The sequence below is a fragment of the Ochotona princeps genome, chromosome 6 (assembly GCF_030435755.1).
Source record: "Ochotona princeps isolate mOchPri1 chromosome 6, mOchPri1.hap1, whole genome shotgun sequence".
NCBI classification, from domain to species: domain Eukaryota; kingdom Metazoa; phylum Chordata; class Mammalia; order Lagomorpha; family Ochotonidae; genus Ochotona; species Ochotona princeps.
In genome coordinates this window covers 45,750,198-45,769,877 of record NC_080837.1, presented here as the reverse complement: position 1 = coordinate 45,769,877, position 19,680 = coordinate 45,750,198, and the positions used below count along the sequence as shown (strand labels likewise).

General features: G+C 41.2%; 1 protein-coding gene across 12 annotated transcripts in view; it reads left to right on the top strand.

Annotated features, from left to right (window-relative positions):
• CHD8 (chromodomain helicase DNA binding protein 8) overlaps window positions 1–19,680 on the top strand; it is a 74,819-nt gene that overhangs the window by 23,386 nt on the left and 31,753 nt on the right. For 4 of the 12 annotated variants that reach the window (XM_058666168.1, XM_058666172.1, XM_058666166.1 and 1 more), the window contains exons 2-7: window positions 63–204; window positions 634–701; window positions 7,362–8,419; window positions 9,227–9,598; window positions 10,176–10,558; window positions 12,886–13,000. In XM_058666168.1, coding sequence (XP_058522151.1) covers window positions 7,577–8,419; window positions 9,227–9,598; window positions 10,176–10,558; window positions 12,886–13,000 — 1,713 coding nt within the window. In that variant the 5' untranslated portion in view covers window positions 63–204; window positions 634–701; window positions 7,362–7,576. Of the gene's footprint in view, window positions 1–62; window positions 205–248; window positions 702–7,361; window positions 8,420–9,226; window positions 9,599–10,175; window positions 10,559–12,885; window positions 13,001–19,680 lie in introns of those variants that run through there. The other 8 variants (XM_058666175.1, XM_058666176.1, XM_058666173.1 and 5 more) reach the window with 7 other exon arrangements.

Sequence of the window (19,680 nt, the reverse complement as noted above, 5' to 3'; positions counted from 1 at the left end):
TTAAGTTAAGCTGCTTCTGCCCATCTTGTATTTCAGTAACATGTGTTTATGTCTATCTGCAGCTGATCCTCCTGAAAGGATACAGTTTCAACAGCAGGACTTATACTTTGAAAATAAAGGAGTTTACCCTCGTCTGAATCTTTGTGCAGCTAGAGATTAAGTGCGCATGAGGGATATTTTCGAAGGGGAATATTATAGAAAAAGGTCAGTATTCCTCAGAATGGCCTTGGTTTAGTTCTGCACAGGCAGTACCAAGAGATGTGCACATGGAGAATGGATGTTGTAGTTCAGTTTGTCATTTCATCTGTGAGACAATGGAGTCATCACTGTGGCAGTGTTTGTCGTCTGTCATCAGTAGGAAATGGTGATAAATTCCATTTGGGGAATCCCTCAGGAATGTTATCCCCCCTTAGAGCTACTGATGGCCCTTCCAGGCCAGCATGCTGCTTCCTCTGTCTGCACCCCTTTTCTTCCAGGCTTGTTTTTGTTTTTGTTTTTTACAGAATCTTACTGAGAATGTTTTGTCCAGTTATACTGAATGTAAATATCCTAAACAATGGTAAAAGTGTTTCTTTTTCGTTTGATAAATATAGAACTATGAGATTCAATACTTGTTTTCACCAACCCCCTCAGGTGTCCTAAGCTCTTCTAAAGGAACGTAGCCTCCATCCACTGCTTGAGAATCACTGCTTTATTGAAAGGTATGGAGAGAGTGAGATGGAAAAAAATGTAGTTAAAACAGACTCCTGGGGGGCAGGAAATGGGCAAGGGTGGAGAAAAAAATAGAGTTCCCCTGAGACTTGTATTAGAGGTGGTAACACTGTAGATGAATATCGGGGTTTTACAAACTCTAGGGGTAAGAAGTTCTTCAGAAAGCAATGAGGTGAAGGGCTCTTATTGCTATATATAATAAAGTGATTTTTCAGAGGCTGGTTGTTCAGAGAATATAGATTGATGGCCTTGAGTTTCAGCCTTAGCTGGCTGCATGGGTCCTTTCCTTTTCCACTGTCATTCCCTACGATTTCTGTCAGGAGTCTGGCTTGGAATTATAGAAGGTGAACAAGTACAACAACTAAACTCTAGGTTTATGTTTGTGCAATTGTGTATGATTCTCTTTGGGGAGTGGCAGGCCAAGTGTGGCTTTTCTTCTCTTTAAGTTTATTTGATAAGCAGAGACAGGAACGGGGTGGAAGAGAGAGGGAGCAAGCTCAAGGGCAGTCACTTGTCCTCTGCCTTCACTGCCCAGATGGTTGCAGGGGCTGAGATGAAGGTAGGCTGGTTACAGCTAGGAGCCAGGAACTCAATCTAGGTCTCCCACATGGGTGGCAGGGACCCAGTAACCTGAGCCATCACAGATCTTCTTGTCTGCGCTGCCAGGAAACTGAATGAGGACCCTGAGCCAAGAGGTGGATGCAGGTGCTCTGATGTGTGACACAGAGGTCTTAACTCTTGCCCTACATACCTGTTCCTAACCTATCATTGTGTAGATGAGAAAAGTCTGTTAGGACTTTTTTATCTTTCACTTTTATTACCAAGGTTTAAAGATTGGATAGAGTACCTGATAGAAATGTCAAGTGTAGATAAAGCCAGGACAGCCCAAAGGGGTAATGAAAGAGGGGTAAACAAAGCTGGAAGTGTTGGAGGTGAAGTTTAATCTTGTGAGGACTGAAGATATTTTAAAGATGAGAGCTGTAAAGTAGATTAGTGTATATGTGATCAATTGGATCAGTAGAGGTGAATAAGTAGACTAAGGCTGAGAAGTAATTACACCTGACATTGTGGCAAGATTGGAATTTGGGGGCCTAGGCTAAACCGGTAGAAGCAGAAGGATAGCCCAAAAGTTGAAAAGGGAAAGATAATGTATTGATTTTTAAAAGCTTATACATGTGCCTGGCATGGTAGCCTAGTGGCTTAAGTCCTTGCCGTACAACCGCCAGGATCCGATATGGGAGCTGGTTTGCATCCCAGCTGTTCCACTTCTCATCCGTCTCCCTGCTTGTGGCCTGGGAAAGCAGTCAAGAACAACCCAAAGCCTTGGGACCCTGCACCCACTTGTGAGACCCAGAAGAGGCTCCTGGCTCCTGGCTTTGGATTGGCTCAGCTTGGGCTGTTGTGGCCACTTGGGGAGTGAACCAATGGATGGAAGATCTTTCTTCCTGTCTCTCTTCTGTGAATCTGGCTTTCCAATTTAAAAAAAAGTTTTTTTTCTCCCTTTAGTAAATGAGGAGCTGAGCATTTTGCTTAATGGTTAAAAAATGCCAGTTGAGTTGCCCTCATCCAACATTGACATAACTTGGGTTTCAGAGCCTGCTCTTGCTCCTGATTCTTGCTTACTGCTAATACAGACCCTGGGAGTCCCTGGCTTAAGTGACTGGATTCCTGCCATGCCCGTGAGAGGTATAGATTGAGTGCATGACTCCCAAACATTTGTGAAGTGAATCAACAAATCGATTCTTTCTTTCTCTTTCTCTCTAATAAGTTTTTTTTTTTTTTTTTTTTTTTTTAATGAGAAACCTGAGTAAGAATAGGCCATTGTGGGGTAAGTAAAACATTAGGACGAAAAAATAGCAAGGAGTTGTGAAAAGTACAAAACACCATGTGAAAGAAAGGGCAAATTATGAACTATTCTTAGGATAAATTCCTAGTTAGGGACAGGTGTTGTGGCACTCTGGGTTAAACCAGTGCTTGCTTACATGCAGCATTTGGAGTACCTGGGATCAACTCTTGCTCCATTTCTGATCCAGCTTCTTCCTGATGTGGACCTTGGGAGGCATAAAGTGCTTGGACCTCTACTAGACATGTGGGAGATCCTGAAAGGAGTTTTTGGCTCATTGCTTTGGCCTGTCCCAGACCCAGTTGTTGTAGGCATTTCAGGAGTGAAACAGTGGATGCAAAATTCATTTTCTCATTCTTCTGTTCAAATAAGTAGATAAACTTAGAAAAAAATGACTTTTACTGTAATCCTAGTATGACAATTTGTTGTACATATTTAGTATAACTTCTCTGATAGCAAATAAAAGATGAAAGAGAATAGGTGACAAAATAGGACACAATTGGAAAAAAGGTTGTGGTAGTTTTGAGGAAATTTCTAAAATTGAGTCTGTTTTCATTAACTCGGCACACATTGTGGGAGTTGGAAGTGTTTGGCCTAGCAACAAAGACTCCCACCTCTCTGGGTTTGAAACTGACTTCAACTCTGACTCCCAAGTCACTGCTAATGCAGACTCCGAAAGACAGCAATGGTGACTGAAGTGATGGGGCTGCTGCTACCCACGTGGCAGACTGGGATGGAGTTGCTAGGCTTCTGCCTCAGCCCAACTGCAGCTGTTGTAAGCACAGGGGTAGATCACACACTCAGTCTCTGGCTTACATTCATCAGTAAACATTTTTAGAGCCTGGTGTGTTGGCCTAGTAGCTAAACCCTTGTCTGGTAAACTCTGGGATCCCATATGGGTGCCAGTTCATGTACTGGCTGCTCCCCTTCCCATCCAGCTCCCTGCTTGTGGCCTAGGAAAACAGAAGGGGACGGCCCAATGCCTTGGAACCCTGCACCTGTGTGGGAGACCGGGAAGAGGCTCTTAGGACCTGGTTTTGGATTGGCTCAGCTCTTGCTGTGTCAGCCAGATGGGGAGTGAACCAGTGGAGAGACCTATCTCTCCTTTCTGTAAATCTGCCTTTCCAATAAAAATAAATCATTTAAAACTTTTTTAAATTAAGCATTTTAAAACCAGGCATGCATACTTATATTTTATTCTGGGTAAATCATCCATAATTTTCTTTTTTTTTTTTTTTAAGATTTATTTTTATTTTTATTGCAAAGTCAGATCTATAGAGAGGAGGAGAGACAGAGAGGAAGATCTTCCGTCTGATGGTTCACTCCCCAAATGAGCGCAGCAGCTGGAACTGAACCAATCTGAAGCCAGGAGCCAGGAACTTCCTCCAGGTCTCCCAAGTGGGTGTAGGGTCCCAAGGCTTTGGACTGTCCTCGACTGCTTTCCCAGGCCACAAGCAGGGAGCTGGATGGGAAGTGGAGCTGCCGGGATTAGAACCGGCATCCATATGGGATCCTGGCGGTTCAAGGCGAGGAGTTTAGGTGCTAGGCCACCGCGCCAGGCCCCATCCAGTTTTCTTATCTTCAGTCTGAGTAATTAGGGGGCCAGTGTTAGATAGAAGAGGCTAGAATGAGCTCTAATATTTGGTGAAATCATTTAGGCAAGAGTAGGAAGTAATAGGGATTTTGATTTGAGATATGAAAAGAGTACGATTATTAAAGACATGATTTGATTTTGACTTGCTTAATATTCGTGACAATACCTTGCATGCTCTGTAAGCTTGATGTGCTAACTACTGGTGAGTCTGTTCTGTTTATGCTGGAGTTTCTGGAATGTTAACTCACATTGTATTGTTTTGTAAGAATAATAAGGATGAGTTAGAGAAGGGGAAAGTATGGAGAGTTCTCTGCACATGTCTCCCTCAGTCAAGTCTACACTGTGTATATATGTCAGACGTGTTTATTTGATATCTTCCAAAGGTTGGTAGAAATGCTCTTGACTAGGCAAGCTTCCCTTGGATGACCAGACATTGATGTTACATTCAGAGAGGAGAAGTTTACTTTTCAGTTGTAATATGGTGATGCCTTTCTTGTTTTTGGTAGTTTTTTCCTTCTCCAGTAATTCTGTTATACTAGAGCTCTGTGCTTGGATTCCTTTGTTTTTTATTTATTTTTATTTTTATCATTAAACATTTTTTAAAATCTTTGTCCACTGGTTCACTCCCCAATGACTGCAATGGCCGGAGCTTGGACAGTCTGAAGGCAGGAGCCAGGAGCTTCTTCCGGGTCTTCCACACGGGTGCAGAGTCCCAAGGCTTTGGGCTATCCTCAACTGCTTTCCCAGGCCACAAGCAGGGAGCTGGATGGGAAGCAGGGTGCTGGGTTTAGAACTGGTGCCCATTTGGGATCCCAGTACATGCAAGGCAGAGGACTTTTAGCCACTAGGCTACTGTGGCAGGCCCTATTTAAAATTTTTAAACTTTCATTAGCGGCAGATTTTTACGAAGAGAAAAGGAAAAACAGAGTGGTTTCCATCTGCGGGTTCACTTCCCAAATCATTGAAACAGCCAGAGCAGAGCTGATGCAAACATGGGAGCCAGGAGTTTCTTCTGGGTCTCCCATGCTGATGCAGGGTCCTCAAAACTTGAACCATTCTCTGCTGCTTTCTCTTGGCTTAAGCAGAGAGCTAGACCGGAAATGGAACAGGTGGGATGTGAACTGGTACCCATATGGAATGCCAGTGCCACAGGGTGGAGGATTAGTGTGATGTGCTGCTGTGCCAGCCCCAATTGGCAGATTACAATATTTTAAGCCATTTTTAGGACAGTTTTTCAAGGTAGGAAGCTTTCTACTGTATTGTTTTAGGATGATGCAATATCGTTTCATTTCTGTGATGACTGAAATAAATCAGTGCAAATAAAGTAAGTAAATATATTGATTCAGATTTTGGGTAGCAACTGCATGTTGTGTCCTACTGATTGCCACCAATCAACCCTTTTCTGTCTCTCAGGGAAGAATGAACTGGAATGTAATGCAGGGTCGTACATGATACATATTGCACTACTCATAGGCAGCAGTTTTTGTGTATTAAGTATGAACATTTTTCCAGCAAATGACAGACAAGCATCTCTTTTTAAAAAAATTATTTTTGTTTATTTGAAAGAATTAAAGAGGGCTGGGAGGGACAGATTAAGAGAATCTGATTCCCTCCTCAAATCACTGTAGAGGCAAGGGCTAGGACAGGCCAAAAGCCAGGAGCCTGGAGTTTCTTCCAAGTCTTGCATGTGGCTACAGAGACTAAGTACTGGGTCAGCTTCCGCTGCTTTCCCAAGTTCATTGGCAGAGTTGGATCAAAGCATAGCAGCTGGGACTTGAACAGGTGGTATATGGGATGCCAGCCTCAGTGGTACAAGATTAAGATGCCATACCACAACACCGTTCCCCAGACTAGCATCTTGAGTAGCAGACAACTTTTCAATCATTTGAACAGATTATTTGGATCTTTAGAGGATATGGATGAGAAACTTAAGTCTGGTAAAATATTAAGTTTAAAATAGTGCTTTAAATAAGCTGTAAACACTGGTGAGGAGTTTTACAGGATTGGAGGAATCACATATTCACCAATTGCTCACTTGTTAAAGAGGCAGAGGTTCATAGCCCACTTTATTGGTAGAAAACGTTTGAGGAGGGCCAAGTGTGGTGGCATACTAACCTAATCCTGCACCTGTGGCACCTGCATTCCACATGGTGACCAGTTGGGAGGAATGTTTGGGGTAGATTGCAGGGTGGAGGAAGGGGCTGTTCCATGGAATAGGTAAAACCATGCAGGTATTAATTACATTAAGACAGCTGGCCTGGAATGCAGGGTACGGTGTAGAAATGGTAAGAGAAGGGCCTAGTACCATGGCTCCATGGCTAAATTCTCACTTTGCCAGCGCCAGTATTCCATTTGGGCACCAGTTTTTGTCCCGGCTGCTCCACTTCCATCTAGCTCCCTGCTTGTGGCCTGGGAAAGCAGTAGAAGATGGCTCAAAGCCATGTGACCCTGTACCCATTTGGGAGACCTGGAAGAAGTTCCTGGCTCTTGGCTTCGGATTGGCCTCAAGCTGGGAGCTGGATGGAAAGTAGAGCAGCCGGGATATGAACTAAGGCCCATATGTGGTCACGGCTGAGGACTTAAGCCACTAGGCTACTGAGCTGGGCCCAAAATAAATCAATCTTAATTAAAGTTTTTAAAACTTTCAGTGTGCAATTGTGCTATAAACTTGGTGATTTTATACAGCAAGCCTATTTAAAGGTGGTTATTTTGACAGTATTTAGTACAAATATCTACAGTATAAGGAAAGTTTATAATCTAGAACATGCATATGCATGGATACCAAATTTTTTTCCCCAAAGTAAACATTTTTTAATTACATATGCTCTCACATGTTAGGGAACTTTGTCTATATTCACTGAAATGTTCATGGTATATTTTTGAGTTCAACCAGTCTAGGAACTGAAAATAGAACATGGATGAATTTAAAATTTACTGATGTGACCTAGCAGTGAATATTGTAAAAGCGAATGGACAGAGACATCTGAATGCTCTGAACAGACAGGTGCTTCAGAGAGTGTTGGTGTAAGAATCTGAGAAGTGCGCTGTTTGTTTCTTTGTTTTAGGTTTGAAGCAGAAATATGAATTTCTTTGTTAGCTATTTTTAGATTTCTTTCTTCTGTTATTATATCAATGCTATTTGATATATTAAAGAAAATTTCTCTGATGCCACCAACTTCTTATTTTTCATTTGTATTTCTATTCTTGCAACAGGACTTCCACCATCTTCCCCTGAAGACCTAGCCATCTTGCTCCATGAAGGTCAGGACAGTCTGACATGCACTTGTTACTTACCTCTGTACTTGAAGCGTAGTCCTTTTCCATTGTGTACATTTTTCTCTTGATAGGGGAGGGGAGGGAAGAACCATACCCCCCCTCCCCTTCCCTTCTCTGGAACTTGGAGAAACATCCTCCACTACTTTCCCAAGATGGCTGACCCCATCATGGATCTGTTTGATGACCCGAATTTGTTTGGCCTGGATTCTCTGACTGATGACAGTTTTAACCAGGTCACCCAAGACCCCATCGAGGAAGCACTTGGATTGCCAAGCTCTCTGGACTCCTTGGATCAGATGAACCAAGATGGTGGAGGTGGTGATGTGGGGAATCCTTCAGCAAGTGACCTGGTCCCCCCACCAGAGGAAACAGCCCCCACAGACCTTCCCAAAGAATCCACAGCTCCAGCTCCTGAATCCTTAACCTTGCATGATTATACCACTCAGCCCGCCAGCCAGGAGCAGCCAGCCCAACCTGTCCTACAGACGTCGACGCCAGCACCAGGACTTTTACAGGTCTCCCAGAGCCAGGAGATCCTGAGCCAAGGGAATCCTTTCATGGGAGTCTCTGCTGCAGCTGTTTCCTCCAGTAGCACTGGAGGACAACCACCTCAATCCGCCCCTAAGATTGTTATCCTTAAGGCCCCACCAACTTCCTCAGTCACTGGTGCCCACGTGGCACAAATTCAGGCCCAAGGTATCACCAGCACAGCCCAGCCCCTGGTGGCTGGCACAGCCAATGGTGGAAAAGTCACTTTCACCAAAGTGCTAACCGGCACACCCATTCGACAAGGTGTTTCCATTGTCTCTGGTAATACAGTGTTGGCCGCCAAGGTCCCTGGGAACCAGGCTGCTGTTCAGCGCATTGTCCAGCCCAGCCGACCAGTAAAGCAGCTGGTCCTCCAGCCAGTTAAGGGTGCAGCTCCTGCTAGCAACCCTGGGGCCACAGGGCCCCCCCTGAAGCCTGCAGTTACACTGACCTCTACACCTACGCAGGTGACTTGAGTGGAAGGGGGTGATGTATTTTGGCTTTTTAGTGGGCCCAGCAACTGTGTGAGAATGAGTGCTTGTGAATGTTACCTCTGGGAAAGCTTGTCTGTGCATTGTGTCAGTTAGTGTGGATAGTGACACACTGACTCCTTGCCAGGTGGAAGCAGTTAATGTAAACATACTAACTACATGTTTCCACTGTGCCTTGCTGGAGCTCTTAATCTGTCAGGAACTATTGAAATTAAGCAAGAATTCACAGTAATATATGATAGAAAGTTATATGAGAAATATATGTCCAATGGTAACAAGGAAACATGTTTGTAAAATTGTATGTATTTGTATCTGCAGGATTTGTACAAACTATTAGTATGTTTTTCCTATATATTTTGCTAAGAACTATTCCTTCTTTGCACAGTGAAAAAGGCTAGTTTCTATTGTAAGAAAAAAAAAATGCCATAGCCTCCGAATCCAGGGCCTGAGCAGTTGGGGTAGACATGCAATACCAAGATGCGTAGAACCAGTGGAAAGAAGCTACAAGGAGACTGACTTCAATATAGGGACTTTGTTCTAATAGGTTTCCATAAGGAGATGACTGCCTTAGAAGACAATAAACTCCTGTGAGGACTTTTTAAAAGATAGGCTTGATGTTTACAGGGCAGAGATGTTTTAGATAGGTAGATGCATACAATGAATTGCACTGTTTTCCAACTCTTAATTTTTGTGACTTTAGGATGAAGAAAACTGGTGTAAATATTTCAGGTATACCGTTCTTTAATGTTGTACCTCTGTTGCAATTTCTCTTTTTCACTTTAGGGTGAATCAAAGCGCATCACCCTGGTCCTCCAGCAGCCACAGTCTGGAGGTCCCCAAGGACATCGGCATGTTGTGCTAGGGAGCCTACCAGGCAAGATAGTATTACAGGGCAACCAGTTGGCAGCCCTGACTCAAGCCAAGAATGCCCAGGGGCAGCCTGCCAAAGTAGTAACTATCCAGCTGCAGGTGCAACAGCCACAGCAAAAAATCCAGATTGTACCACAAGCTCCATCGTCACAGCCCCAGCCCCAGCAGCCACCTTCAACCCAACCACTTACTCTATCCTCCGTGCAGCAGGCTCAGATAATGGGACCAGGACAAAGTCCAGGACAAAGACTTTCAGTACCACTGAAAATGGTACTGCAGCCACAGGTGAGAGGATTCTACAGGGAGGAAAAAAGACAAATCAGACCTTGCATACCTTTGCTGTTGCTCTCAGCACCCACTTGCATTGCTTGGGGCCCTGTTTTCAATTTATCCTTCTCAAGTGGGATGGAGATTCTATTTCTTTCACCCGTGGAGATGTTATTTTAATTATATTGTGATCGCTTCTCGGCCTTTTGGCTAAAATTCAAGACTGGACTGTTTTTGTATTTGTACTGTTTCACATACAAGCAGTTTTTGGCAGCATTGTAAAACGAAAGCAGTTTGAAATTTACTGTTCATCTGAAGGATAAATAAATAATTCCCCTGACCTTTGGAAAATAGAACTTGATTTTTTTAAGGTAGAGACCATTATTGACTTATTTTTCTGGTATACATGAGGTAGATATCACTATGATGTTTAATTGGTCAAAATTCTTAACTGTTTTCTGCAAAAAAGCAGTTTCAAAAATGTGTCTAGGTTCATTTAATCTTAGTCTAAGCCTGGTTCCTGTTTCAGAGTGGGGTTTTTAATTGAGGCCATCTAATTAAACACATTGAAATTTTAGTGTCTTTACTTCTACAGGCTGGCTCTTCCCAAGGGGCCTCTTCTGGTCTCTCTGTGGTTAAAGTTCTAAGCGCCAGTGAAGTGGCAGCTCTGTCATCACCAGCAAATGCTGCTCCTCACGCGGGAAAGACAGGATTGGAGGAAAACCGAAGGTTGGAGCACCAGAAGAAGCAAGAGAAGGCTAACCGGATTGTGGCAGAGGCCATCGCCAGAGCTCGTGCCCGGGGGGAGCAGAACATACCTCGCGTCCTGAATGAGGATGAGTTGCCCAGTGTTCGGCCAGAGGAGGAAGGTGAGAAGAAACGTAGGAAGAAGAGCGGTGGGGAGAGGCTGAAGGAGGAAAAGCCAAAGAAAAGCAAAACATCTGGAACCTCCAAAACTAAGGGCAAGAGTAAACTCAAGTGAGTACCCCTTTCAGTGTTGCTGGGATGTTTGAGGGCAGTGCACTCATTTTTAGGAAGTGTGGAGAAGAGCTTGTGTTGAAAGGCTGCACCGTTCAGAGTGGCCTAGCGTAGAAGAGAAAGCCTTTCTTTGCTCTGTCCCCTGCTTATATAATTAAATGGAAATGTACAAATTAGTGTATTTTAAAAAGAGGCTGCCTATGACACCAGCATTACATATGGACTCTGATTTGTGTCCAGGCTGCTTCACTTCCCATCCAGCTGCTTGCAGGTGCACCTGGGGAAAGCCGTGGAGGATAGCTCAAGTATTTAAGCTCATCTGTGAGTTGGAGAAGATTTCAGTAACCACTGTTGATTTCAGGCAGTGTTAATGAAAGTGGTTTGCCGTGTTAGTTTTTGTCCATCTTTCTAGCTCAAATTTGAGAGAAAAAGCCTATTTACTGGCTTACTTCTCAAATGCCTGAAACAGCTGGGACTGCTCTGTGCTAGATCGAGAACCACAGTCCAGAAATCCCACATGAATGGCAGTGACCAATCACTTGAGCCTTCACTGTCTCCCAGGGTCTACACTGTCAGGAAGTAAAGTCAAGATGATGCAGGCTCATGGGCCTGGCACAGTAGCCTAGTGACTAAAAGTCCTCACCTTGCACATGCTGGGATCCCATATGGATGCCTGTTCTGCTCCTGGCGGCCACACTTCCCATCCAGCTCCCTGCTTGTGGTCTGGGAAAGCAGTCTAGGATGGGCCAAAGCCTTGGGACCCTGCACCTGTGTGGGAGACGCAGAAAAAGCTCCTGGCTCCTAGCTTCGGATCGGCTCAGATCTGGCCATGGCAGTCACTTGGGGAGTGAATCATCAGACGGAAGATCTTCCTTTCTGTCTCTCCTCTCTGTATATCTGACTTTGCAATAAAAATAGATAAATCTTAATTTTTAAAAAAAGGAAAAAAAAATACAAGCTCAAATAATCTGATATAGGATAGAGGTGTTCCAAGGTTTGCTCTAATCACTGTGCCAAACTCCCAACCCAGCCCTCTAATTCTTTTTGCTTTTTTGAAGATTTATTAATTTGGAATGCAGAATTATAGAGGTGAAGACACAGAGCACTTCCATCTGCTGACTTTACTCCTCAGATGTCCACGACAGATAAGGTTGCACTGTGTTGAAGCCAGGAGTCTGGAATTGCATCTGGGTCTCTTCCATGGGTGACAGGGTCCTAAATGCTTGAATCATCTTCCACTGCTTCCCTAGGTGCTTCCTAGGGAGCTGGATCACAAGTAGAGCAGCCATGACTAACATGAGCCATGCTTACATGAGATGCCAGCATTGCGGGAGCTGGCTTACCGTGCTATACCACAATGCTGGTCCACAGTCTTCTATTCTTAGTCCAGTATTCATTCTGCTATTTTATCCTACCTTTCTTGAGGTATTTGTGAACAAGGAGGTGGTAATTTGTCAGATCTGATTTAAAGATCATTCAATGATTTACCAAGACTCAATATTTTCTTTTTTCAACCAGTATATTAACATGTGGGTGCACTATGGACCAAAGATGAAAATACTTCTGTCTAGAAGCTTTTTGTTTTTTATTGTTTTTATTTTTCTTTTTCTACTTTATTTGAAAGAGGCAAATAGAGAGAAAATAGAGAGAGCGCTGTTCAATCCACAAGTTGACTCACCAGTTGTTACAATAGGCAAAAGTAGGTCAGGCCGAAACCAAGAGGCAGGAACTCAATCCAGGTCTCCCAGGTGGCTATCAGGCCCAAATACTTGAACCATCATTTGCTACCCCCCAGTGTATACATTTGTAGGAATGCTAGAAATGGAAGCATAGCTGGGATTCAAACCCATAGACTCTCATAGGGGATGCCAGTGTCCCAAATACTGTCTTTTTTTAAAGATTTATTTTATATTTTATTTGAAGGCAGATATACGGAGAAAAGGATATATACATATATATATAGAGAGATTCCATTTGCTGGTTCACTCCCTAAATGGCGGCAACAGCAGCTGAGCTGATCCGAAACTGGGAGCCAGGAGCTTCTTTTGGATCTCCATGTGGGTGTGGAAGCCCAAGGACTTGAGACATCCTTTTCTGTTTTCCCAGGCCACTTGCGGGGAGCTGGATTGAAAGTGGAGCAAATGGAACACAACCTGTTTCCACAGAGTGACAGTGCCAGAGGCAAAGACTTAGCCTAGTACGCAGTGCTCTTAGTCTCCTGAGTAGTGTCTTAACCACTGTGCAAGTGCCCACCCTATAATTATGTTTTTTTTACCCTGAAGTTTTCCTTGTCCTCACTAAAAATGAATTTGGTTTTTCCTTCTTAGCACCATTACACCCGTAGTAGGTAAGAAGAGAAAACGTAATACCTCATCTGATAATTCTGATGTGGAAGTCATGCCTGCACAATCACCCCGGGAAGATGAAGAAAGCAGCATTCAGGTAAAAACATCCCACAGGTCTTGGTACTGATTGAGCATCCCTCATCCCAGCCTTCAGGTTCTGACGCTTCTTCCCTGATGACATGATGCCACAGGTGAAAAATCCCACACATGATCTTACATGACACGTTGCTATTAAGAAATGTAGGTGCAGTAACAATAGTGTGTAAAATTAAGATGTATGTGAAGTAAGAATTCTGTGTTTAGGCTTAGAAACCATCCACATGATATCTCATTATGTATTTGCAAATATTCCAAACTCAAAAAAAAAAAAAAAAATCCCAGTTCTGAAACACTTCTTCTCTTCAGTGTTCCGGATAAGGGATATTAAACCTATAGAAAAGTGACTTACAGATATGGCTAATGAGCCAGAAATCAATACTAAGTCCATACATATTTATTAAAGTTTTCTAAACCATGTATATGTCTAGAAGGAAAGTAAACCTGGTCAGTGTCTTTTAAATTTTATCTCTTCACAGGGCAAAAAGCCTAATATTGTCATAGCAGTCTTTTATTTTTCCAAATTCTAGTGTATCAAAAACTAACTTAGTCATGAGTTATGCTGCATGATTGCTGTTGTCACTGTGTCAGTGCAGCCCTTTTGCCATACCTTTCTGTGCCTCAGGATTCTGACTCTGTGAACTGTGAGGTTTTGTGTACAAAGTTTTCTTCCTACCTTTTGAAGATGACAGATGTTAGACAAGACCAGACCAGAAGAACTTTAGTCCTCAATGTTGTTATCTTAGGGTGCCAGCTTTGACTCCAATTTCCAACCATAGGGACAACTTCCTGTTAATGTTCTGGAGACATGGTATTTTAAAGTAAATCTGCAAGCATTCTGGCCAATTTATTAGTCTGTCTGGGTCTGAATTCTTCATCTGTAAATGTAGGTTTGTATTAAGTGAACCTTACTTATAAATGTCTCCACTCTTTCTTTTTTTTTTTTTTTTTTTTTTTTTTTTTTTTTTCTTTAATATTCATTTATTCATTAATTACATTGCATTACATGACTGGGATTCCCCCCCCCCTTCACCCCAAACCCTTCCCCCATCATGAATTCCTTCACCTTGATGCATAACCACAGCTCAAGTTCCGTTGAGATTCCCTAATTAAAAGTTTACACCATACAGAGTCCAGCATCCCACTTGTCCAGTTCAAGTTCAACGGCCTCTTAGGGAGGCCCTCTCAGACTATTTAAAAATGTATAGGGGTCCAATGCAATAGCCTAGTGGCTAATTAGTGCTAAATCTCGCCTTGCAATCATCGGGATCCCATATTACAGCCTGCGAAAGCAAAAAGGCCTTGGTATTCTGCATCCACATTAAAAACCTGAAAGCTGTTCCTGGCTCCTGGCTTTGGATTGAACCAGTGGACAGAAGATTTTTATGTCTCTTCTTCTCTGTAAAATCTGCCTTTCCAATGAAAACAAATAAATCTTTAAAAAAAAAGTCTATAAACAAACTCAAATAGTAATGAGAATATAGCATGTATAATTAGAATGCTGTTGTCAATAAAGTTTATTCAGTTAATTATGTTAGTTGATCGGATTTAGGACAAAACCCTGGATTTTTATTATTTATTTAGTTTGCTCCTAATTCCTTAAAAGCAATCTCCACTTTAATTGAAGGCTTAAATTAAAAAATGAAATCATGATGTTTATAGAAAGCATTTTACAGTCTTTGTAACTATTAATTGAAGAGATGTTCATAAGGAATATATTTAAGTTCAGATATAGTAAAAGGAGTTTGATATCACTTGGCATATCACAATTGTCTATGATGTAACAACAAGGAATTCCATAAGCAGGATAATGATTAAGAGTGTAGAGAATTTTTTTCTTAACTGTGCCATTTACTAGCATTGTCACCTTGAGCAATTTCCTTAATCTTGGTGCTTCAACTTTCCCACCTGTTAAGTGCAAATAGCAGTATCTACCAAATAAGTTGGTAAGAGAATTACATGTAGACATTCATAAGATATGTAGAAGAATGTTTAGTTCATGCTAAGAGCACATATTAGGAGTTGTATAGATCTTGTTCAATAAAATAATCGAAGAATTAAATTTTAAAAATAGAGTAAATTTTTATAATACTGGGAAATCAAAGATGTGGTAAAATTTGGAAAGTGATATATTAGATTGCCAGGACTACCATAACAAAATGCCACAGACTAGGTAGCTTATACTACGGGTAACAAACTTTCTCATCATTTTAGAGGCTGCAGGTCTAGACAAAAGGTCCGAGATTTTGCTTTCTCCTGAGGTCTTTCTCCTTGACAGGCTACCTCACCTGATCTTTTCTTCTGTTGACACACATCTCTTGCATCTATCAATGCATGCAAGTTTTCTCTTGCAAAGATTCCAGCCCTTGGAATAGGACCCACCCTCATGGCCTCATCTTAATTTAATCACAGTGAAAGGCCTTACCCTCGTAATGTAGCCCCTTTCTGAGATGTGGGGGGTCAGGACTTCAGCGTATGAATTGGGAGAGTACAGTTCAGCCTGTAACAAGGGGTATACTCGTGCTGGCAGTATAAAGGCGTTTTATACCCGATTGTGGGATTGAGAATTTGGACACTTTCTGGGGAGTCCATGTTTCAGTATGTAGTTAGGCGTTACATAGTGACATTTTCAAGCCATACACTTACAACATGGGATTAGTAAGAGTAATGTGGTAGCTATTTTGGATTCTGAAAGCATTCTGTTATACTCCATAACAAAATGACCTGATATTACACCTCAGCATGCTAACAGCCTTTGACCCAGTGATTCTGCATCTGGAAAATTGCCTTGACTATATTCTCAAAAATATGCAATGATGTATGTATTGTCAGAGTATTTACGAAAGTAAAAACATCCTAAAATAAAATGTTCTTTACATGCCTAGCCAGTTGTTTGCATTCCATTTATAGAAATAATACCTTTTGTTCACTGATTAGTTTTCTTGTGTGCTAAATCCACGTAAGCTAGTCTGATTTGAATGCTATTTTTTTTTTTCCTGGAGAAATATCAAACTGTGTTAATTGGTAGAGCTTTATATTGTTTTTATGTCTGTTAAGTCTCATTATTTTATGTTTTTCCTAGTCATTCTTACGTGTTTACTGAATTCTACAATTAACCTATCAAAAATGATATTGCTTTGTCAGATTGATGCAATTAAGGTTATTTAAGTCTTCCTGGAGACTTAATTATTTAATGTTTGCATTATTTAATTCAAAATAATATATAATAAATATGATAAATTTATAATAATAAGTAAGTTTAAATTATTAAATTATTAAAGACTTAATTAAGAATAGTATGTTTTGCTCTTCAAGACCCTTTTTTGTGTATAGTGTTTTTTAAAGTTTTTTTTTTTTTTTAAAGATTTATTTTATTTTTATTACAAAATCAGACATACTGAGAGGAGGAGACAGAGAGAGGAAGTGGAGCTGCCGGGATTAGAACCAGCGGCCATATGGGATCAAGGCAAGGACCTTAGCCACTAGGCCACGCTGCCGAGCCCAGTCTAAAGTTTTGTTTAAATAGAATATGTATGTATCTTATTAAATGTAAGACCTTAGGTACTCTTTGTGTTTCGTGCATGAGATCTTTTCTTACATTTTTCTGACTGACAATATAGGAATAGTATTGATTTTCAGAAATTAATTTAAACCAAATCAAATTTTCGCTAATTTTAGTCATTTTATTATTTTGGGCTTACAAAGAGTAACAGTTTTGATTGCAATGCAATATCATTTCTGTTTTCCTTCTCCAATTTGATTTTTTTAGTTGTATTACTTAAATTACTCACTTAAATAATTATTTTCACAGCCATTGCAATGGCTCAACTTTCCAATCCTCATGCTACAAGCACTGGCATCTCATATGGACACAGGTTCATGTCCTGGCTGCTGTCCTTCCCATCCAGCTCCCTGCTTGTGGTCTGGGAGAGTAGTGGAAGATGGCCAAGGTCTTGGACCCTGTACCCACATACAAGACCTGGAAGAATCTCTTTGGCTCCTAGCTTCAAAGTAGCTTAGCTCTGGCCATGTGTGCATACGGGCGCAAACCAGCAGATGGAAGATCTTTCTCTGTTTCTCTTTCTGTCTGCAAATCTGACCTTCCAATGGGAAAAGAATTTTTTTTTTTTTTTTTTTTTTTTAAGAAAGGTTTATTTGAATGACAGATTTTACAGAGGTCTTCAGTCTACTGGTTCACTCCCCAAATGGTCACAACATCCAGAGCTGAATTGACCCGGATCCAGAAGCTTCCTCTGGGTTTCCTATGTGGGTCAGGGGCTCAAGGACCTTTGCCATCCTCTTGATGCTCTCCCAGGACGTAGCAGAGAGCTGTGCCAGAAGTGAAGCAGCTGAAACAGAAACCAGCTCCCATATGCAATGCCAGCACCACAGGGTGCAGGATTAGCTTGCTGCACCACTGCACTGGCCCCATAAACCTTTAAGTATACGCTTACTTAAAATAATTTATAGGAGGGCAGATATTTTGAAATCAGCATGTTTTCTTATACTATTCAGAACTCAGTCCTTCCATTAATAAAAATATCTTTGATGTGGTATATTGGTTTCTACTTTAAAACAGATGTATTTTATTTTATTTGAAAAAGTTATAGTTAGGGAAAGGCACAGAAAGATAGAGTGAGGTCTCCATTTGCAGGTTTACTCTGTAAATGGCTGCAGTGCCTGGGGCTGGGCCGGATGAAAACCATGAGCCAGGAGTTTCATCTGGGTATCCCAAAGTACATGCAAGCTCTAGTGCCGTCCTCCACTGCTTTCTCAGATGTTCTAGCAGGGAGCTAGATTGCAAGTGGAAGCAACCAGGACTTAAACTGGCGCCCTTTCCATGTGGGAATGGTACTGGTATTCCAAGCAGCAGCTTTACTCACTGCACTATAAGGCTGGCCCTATTAACTTCTGAATATAAGGGTGTGATAGTCCTTTTTAGAAAAATATCTTAAGTACACTCTTTATCAAATATTGTAGTTATAAAAAATATTGTAGTTATTACTAAAAGAAAAACCATTTTAAAACCATTGACCATTTTAAGATCAAATGTTTAACCATTATTTGCTTTAAAATATATAATCCTTCACTTTTTTGTGTTTATGCATTAGTAAGTTTTGGCTTATACCACAGGCTACTGTGTAGGTAAAAAGAGTTTTTGCTTATTTAAAAAAATCTTACAACCTTGTCAAGTAGAGTTTACTGGACTTAAGTGATTATTAGATGCCAATAATCTTGCAATGTGCATCATTACTTTAAAGTTTTACTTTTCTTATAGGGAGAGGGATAGGGCTGACTGTTGTATTAAATTAATATGTTGTATGATAGATCCTAATTTTAGACAGAAAGCATGTTCCTATAAAATTCAGACAGATCCATTTCCCCTTCCCTCCCAAAAAATATTTCCATATATGCTGAAAAGGTTTCAGCTGAGACATTCTTAAGAAGGTTTTGCTGTTCGTTGGATGGGAACCTTAATAAATACCATGTGTGCACTTGACAGTAGACCAATCAGAACATAAAAGAAAAAAGCAAGCATAATGGTACTATAAAGCTAATACATAGTTACTTTTTTTTTTTTTATTATTAATTACATTGCATTATGTGACACGGTTTCATAGGTTCTGGGATTCCCCCAACCCCTCCCCATGTCCTCCCCCCATAGTGGATTCCTCCACCTAGTTGCAGTATTACAGTTCAAATTAAGCCAAGATTCTTTCGTTGCAACCATATACCAAGCATAGAGTTCAGCATCTTATTGTCCAGATAATTTCAACAGTTTCTTGGGGAGACCTTCTCTGGTCTGAAGGTAGAGCTGGCAGAATATCATCCTGATCAATTGAAAGCCCCAGCACAGCATCAACAACAATTCACAACATTATGGAATTAATTGACATGGTATTGAATAATCAACATGTTATAACAGTGCAAGTTCTTAACCGTATCTTGTGACTACTTCATTGACCCTTCAATTTTTGTTTGTATACAGAACCGGCTGCTATACACCTTAAAGTGGCTATAGGGTACTATTCAGCTGTCTCGTGTCTGTTTTCATTTTAGTATTTAGCAGTTTATTGTGTTGACGCATAATTTTGCTGTACTTGGTAGATTTTAGGATAGTCTAAATTGGTTTATAAATCTAACAAGGCCTTTGTCAACAGTTGAGGTGCAGAACAGTTTTAGGAGGGGTGTGCCGAGAAATCTTCCATACTCTAGTGAGGATTAATTAATCTTTGTGTCCTATCTAGTAAGATATATGTGGATCCCCGTTGATCGTTTCGTGTTTGGTTCTAAGCTTTCCTTGCATTTCTTTGACTATCTATTCTATTTTTTTGGGGGGTGGTCTCTGGGGCGATCCTGATGGTCATTGCAGGAGACGGTGGGGATCCAAAGCTGGAGCTAAGCAAGGACCAGAAGAAGCTCCTCTCCCTAGTCCCGAAGGAAGTTTGCTGTTCTTCTGGGGGAAAAAAAATTAAGAATTATTTTGAAGTATTTTATTCAACCAGTTGAAAGAATAAGGCAGATCTAAACTTTACCAAGAAAGTTATTAATGAAGTATGTTAACTTTTTTGTTCCTACAAAGAAAAATTTAAAGCATGTAACTTTATAAAGAAAGCGTGTTTGTTTTGGCTCAGACTGTAAGTTCACAGTCCAAGATGGAATGGCCTCATTGATTGGACA